At 41.1% G+C, this 4,740-nt stretch overlaps 1 protein-coding gene across 1 annotated transcript; it reads left to right on the top strand.

The window, feature by feature from the left end:
* The first annotated feature begins 1,197 nt into the window (after positions 1-1,197).
* Positions 1,198-4,287, top strand: LOC132132993 (14-3-3 protein gamma-like). Its single transcript, XM_059545650.1, has 2 exons — positions 1,198-1,535; positions 3,161-4,287. Exons 1-2 carry the CDS (start codon positions 1,449-1,451, stop codon positions 3,812-3,814), a joined length of 741 nt encoding a protein of 246 aa, XP_059401633.1. The 5' UTR covers positions 1,198-1,448; the 3' UTR covers positions 3,815-4,287.
* The last annotated feature ends 453 nt before the right edge of the window (positions 4,288-4,740 follow it).

The raw sequence follows: 4,740 nt of genomic DNA, 5'->3' as shown, positions 1-4,740 counted from the left end.
GACTGTTTGCCTCTGCTTTGAGCTAATGTACTGCTGCTCTCATTTAATCAGAGAGAAATAAAGCAAACAGCCACATCATCAAACATTCAAATGTATGAGTCATATGTTTTCAGTGTCTTCACATCCACCTGCAACCCGTCGCACGGTGTGTCTTCAGTAAATTGTACATAAGATCAATTTATTCATTATTGCTAAGCCTCACCTAAAAATACATTACTGACCATCCTCCATATTATCCCACGCTTTTCTCTTTTCTGATTCAAACCTATGGAAGTCTTGTGTCTCTAGAGGGTTTTCAATTGACATTTCACAGAGATATTGTTAGATGTTGAAACATTGTGTAAATGTTAGGTACAGTTCCCTTCACATTATACTAATGGGATCAGTTGTGGTTGCCATCAAATGAGGATCCTCTTTTCCGCTGACTGATCAGAGTTTGCATTGATTCTGATTCGGTTCTGTAAAACTAAAGGTGGGCGGAGTTTATCAAAAGTTATTTTAATATCAGGTCTTACATTTAAAAAATAATAATAATTAAAAAAAAAATACTTTGTCCCATCGATGTACATTTGCATGAGCCTGGACCTATGGTTATATTTGGATAAAAGGTTTTGGATATCCTGAGAATTAATAGCAAAAGTGTTGAGATCGGTTATACTCCACAATCAGTTTATTTGGGACATAAATTGTATTCTTCAGCAAAATAATAGATCTATTAGATACAATTTTATTTACAATATCCCCAAGGTCAGGTTGATCCTATTAAGCCCGAGTGTTATAATGCAGTAACTGCATTTCATCAGCAGTAGCACTGCAAGAACATCACCCGGAGCCATGAATAAAAACTTGACCTTTGTTCACACTTAAAAGAGTCAAGTCCAAGCATTTTGTCTGTAAAATTATTATTAAGGAGGAATTTCCATGCATCCCATCATCCTTTTATCATCAGTCTTTAGACAGACAGATGCATCGCTTCATTTGAATGCGGAATTGCTTATCGCGCGCAAGCGCTGTGCCGCTGCATTGAACAATGCAGCAAACCTCACTGCGCAGGTGCACGGCTGCAGGGCATGCGGCTATTTTGAGAAAATGACGTCATCCTGAAATAGTGCGAGTGCGCGCAACCCCCCTCCATCTCCCCCTCCACCCTGTTCGCTAGGATTGACAGGACGCTTGCAGCAGCACCCGGAAAGACGAAACTTTGAGGATATAGAGGGCTGGGAGGGGAAAGAAAGCGTTACGTAAAAAAAAACATATACACATAGAGTAAAATACAAATCTGCACCTTCAACCTTTGGCTCGCCGTCCAACCCTCACGTGCGCGGCTGCTCCAGATTCTGCTCGCGCACTGTGTGCTGACCGGAGCGCGCTCGCTCTCTCACAACCGCGAGTGCTCTGCTGAGAACCGACCGAGCCCGGTGCGAACCGACAGCCTTTGACCAGAGAGGATGGCTGATAGGGAGCAACTGATCCAAAGAGCCCGTCTGTCGGAGCAGGCGGAGCGCTACGATGATATGGCCTCCGCGATGAAGCTGGTGGGTCATTATTAATATACACGCAATATAGATAAATATAAATATAATATAAATATAGAAAAATTCATGTTGTTGTTGTTTTTCTCCTAGATTAATTATTTCAGTAATGCTCAAATAATGGTGCATTTCTAGTTTATGTAACTGAGGAATCTCTTGCCTTTGTCAATAGCAGGATCTCTGTTATATATAAAAATATGCTGTTAAAGGGGCAGTTCACCATTCATGGGAATCCTATTGTAATTTATCCAACTTCATGTCGCTACAAACCAGTATAGCCCACTTGGTTCCCTGAAACACGAAGGGAGATATTGAGCAGAATGTCAGACAGACTCCATTCACTTTCATTGTATAGAAAACAGATGCAGTGAAAGTGAATGGATGCCGTCAGTCACTATAATATATTGCTCGACCTATCGTTTTGTTTTCTGTAAAGAAAACAAAAAAGTCAAACGGGTGTAAAACGACATGCGGGTCAGGAAAATAATGAAATGATTTGAAATTCTCGAGAAATATTTTCTTTAAACATTGGAAAACAATAAATATGCATTTAAATAATTAGGATATATCATAAGTAATCAATAGGTAAAAACGGGACGGATGTCGCGAGTAGGTTTCGGTTCGGTATAGTGAATAATCGTTACAGTGGATGAACACGGGCGCTATGACCCTCATCCACATCCATTGTGCATCCCTGTCACTGAGAAAAAAAGATAAAAAAAAAACAATAGAGCTGCGTTTTAAATGATCAACGCTGTTATAAAGTCAAATAAAATGACAGATTTCTCATCAGCTGGTGTTTAATTGTAAACGTGGAATAAAGCACAATATGTGACCCAGCAGTGCAGCATCAGCTGTCTGCTTTGACATCTGAGCACAAAGGATGAAAGTCAGTCAGTCTGTCAGCCTGGGTCAAATAGGACACAGCTGATTTCTACAGTAGTTTTTATCCTTTTTTATTTAATTAATGCAAGCAACATCACCCTAAATCACCCATTTGATTTGATTAGTTATAGTCGTTTGTCACTTTGACTGTTTGACATTGACATTTTCAGTGAAGTGGAAAACCTGGGCATATCAAGGAATTTTAAAATGGTGGCTTTCAGTTATAAAACTTAATAGTTATGGAAGTCAGGGCATTATATATATATATATATATATTTAATTGACAAAAAATTGACAGTAAAATCTCTTGTCTTAATAACATTCCTTATCCACTTATCATAAATGACATTATATTAATGTGACATGATATAATCATAACTGTTCAGGTTTCCCATTTCCTAAATGTGTAATATATCAGAGGTTATATTCATATCAGTGAATATTAACCTTTTTCATTCTTCTTATTGCATTGCCTAAATCTGCCAGTTTTGGCTGCAAATAACATCAGGGATTTTTTCCCATGATAAAGATAGTTCTTAAAGGCTATTCCAACTTTTTACGCAATATTTTCTAAAATATTTGAAAACCGAAACCGCACATTACACTTTAACCAAGAGTCATGGTAGAGTTTGGTCATATCACCTTTGTACATAACCATAACGTCCTAATTTCAAACAAATAAATGTTGCAAACTTAAATTGCATTTTTTGCCCTATTATTCACCTGGTCTTCTGCACCATCAGGTCACAGAGCTGAACGAGCCGTTGTCCAATGAAGACCGCAACCTGCTCTCTGTGGCCTACAAGAACGTGGTTGGGGCCCGGCGATCATCTTGGCGTGTCGTGTCCAGCATAGAGCAGAAGACAGCGGCGGATGGCAACGAGAAGAAGCTGGAGCTGGTGCGTGTCTACCGAGAGACCATCGAGAAGGAGCTGGAGTCAGTGTGCCAAGACGTTCTCACCCTGCTGGACCAGTACCTCATCAAAAACTGTGACGAAACCCAGGTGGAGAGCAAGGTCTTCTACCTGAAGATGAAGGGCGACTACTTCCGGTACCTGGCCGAGGTGGCCACCGGCGAAAAGAGGGCCTCTGCCGTCGAATCGTCCGAAGGTGCCTACAAAGAGGCTTTCGATATTAGCAAGAGCATGCCGGCCACCCATCCCATCCGCCTCGGCTTGGCACTCAACTTCTCCGTCTTCTACTACGAGATCCAAAACGCGCCCGAGCAGGCCTGCCAGCTTGCCAAGGAAGCCTTTGATGACGCCATCGGCCACCTGGACAATCTGAACGAGGACTCCTATAAGGACTCCACGCTCATCATGCAGCTCCTGCGGGACAACCTCACCCTGTGGACCAGCGACCAGCAGGACAGCGAAGCAGGAGACGCCAATAACTGAGAGATCGGCCACTTCTAGCTGTCGTAGCACCCGTCCGTCTTCTTTGAAGCTGTATCTTATTTCTCTCTGTCTGCTCCTTGATCTTCATTCTCTCTTTCTTCTGCATTCCATCTTTCCTGTCTCTTTGAGACACCTTAGTGCTCTTTTTTTGGTTCCTCAGGGCAGCTCTTCAGACCCTCACCTCTTTTTATCCCTTTTCCACCAACAGGAAGCCGTTAACCAAACAGGAACCGCTCCACCGCAGAAAAGGCAGTTCTGAGATGGAAAAATGGCGTTGGGCTCTAAAACCTACTTGATTCGAACCTAAATAATGCCCCTTCCATTATTATATGTAAAGCATTCAGAAGACACATGTTGTCATTTTATTCCTTATGCATCACTTGTGATGTGCTTTGTACGTCAAAATGCATTGCATAATTCATAAGCAAAAATAAACAGAAATAAATTATTTACAAATATCATACATGAAAATGGACTACTACCATGCAGTAAATTTGATTCAAATTACTTTGCATGTGCAGATTTTTTCTTAAAACTTTTTTTTTTGAAATGTACTCACCATTCTCTCGATGGCACTGATTTGAATGTTTAACGAGATGCATCATTGTTCAGCCCTCAAGCCAGTTTGGTGAAAAAGGGGTATTTATCCTCCTCTCATTTTCTCTGTTTTCCAGTCGATTCCTCTCTTCCTGTCCTTGACCTCTTTTTCTGTATACAGATCTCTCCTTTCTTCCCACAACAAGTTGCTGATAGCCTGCTGGTTTCCATGTGACATTTCTTTAGTGTGTACTTGTAAGGACTCGATCTTCGTAGAAACTCTGTAACACTTATTACAGGATGAGATCTTGAGTATGTGGCACAGTGTAGTGCTAATGTCACACCTTATTGTGTTCTTCTTCTTCACTCGTCTTTGATCTGTACCTCCA

Source organism: Carassius carassius, chromosome 49 (genome assembly GCF_963082965.1).
Source record: "Carassius carassius chromosome 49, fCarCar2.1, whole genome shotgun sequence".
NCBI lineage: Eukaryota > Metazoa > Chordata > Actinopteri > Cypriniformes > Cyprinidae > Carassius > Carassius carassius.
The sequence above is the reverse complement of the archived record's forward strand: the minus strand, read 5'-3'. Positions and strand labels throughout refer to the sequence as shown.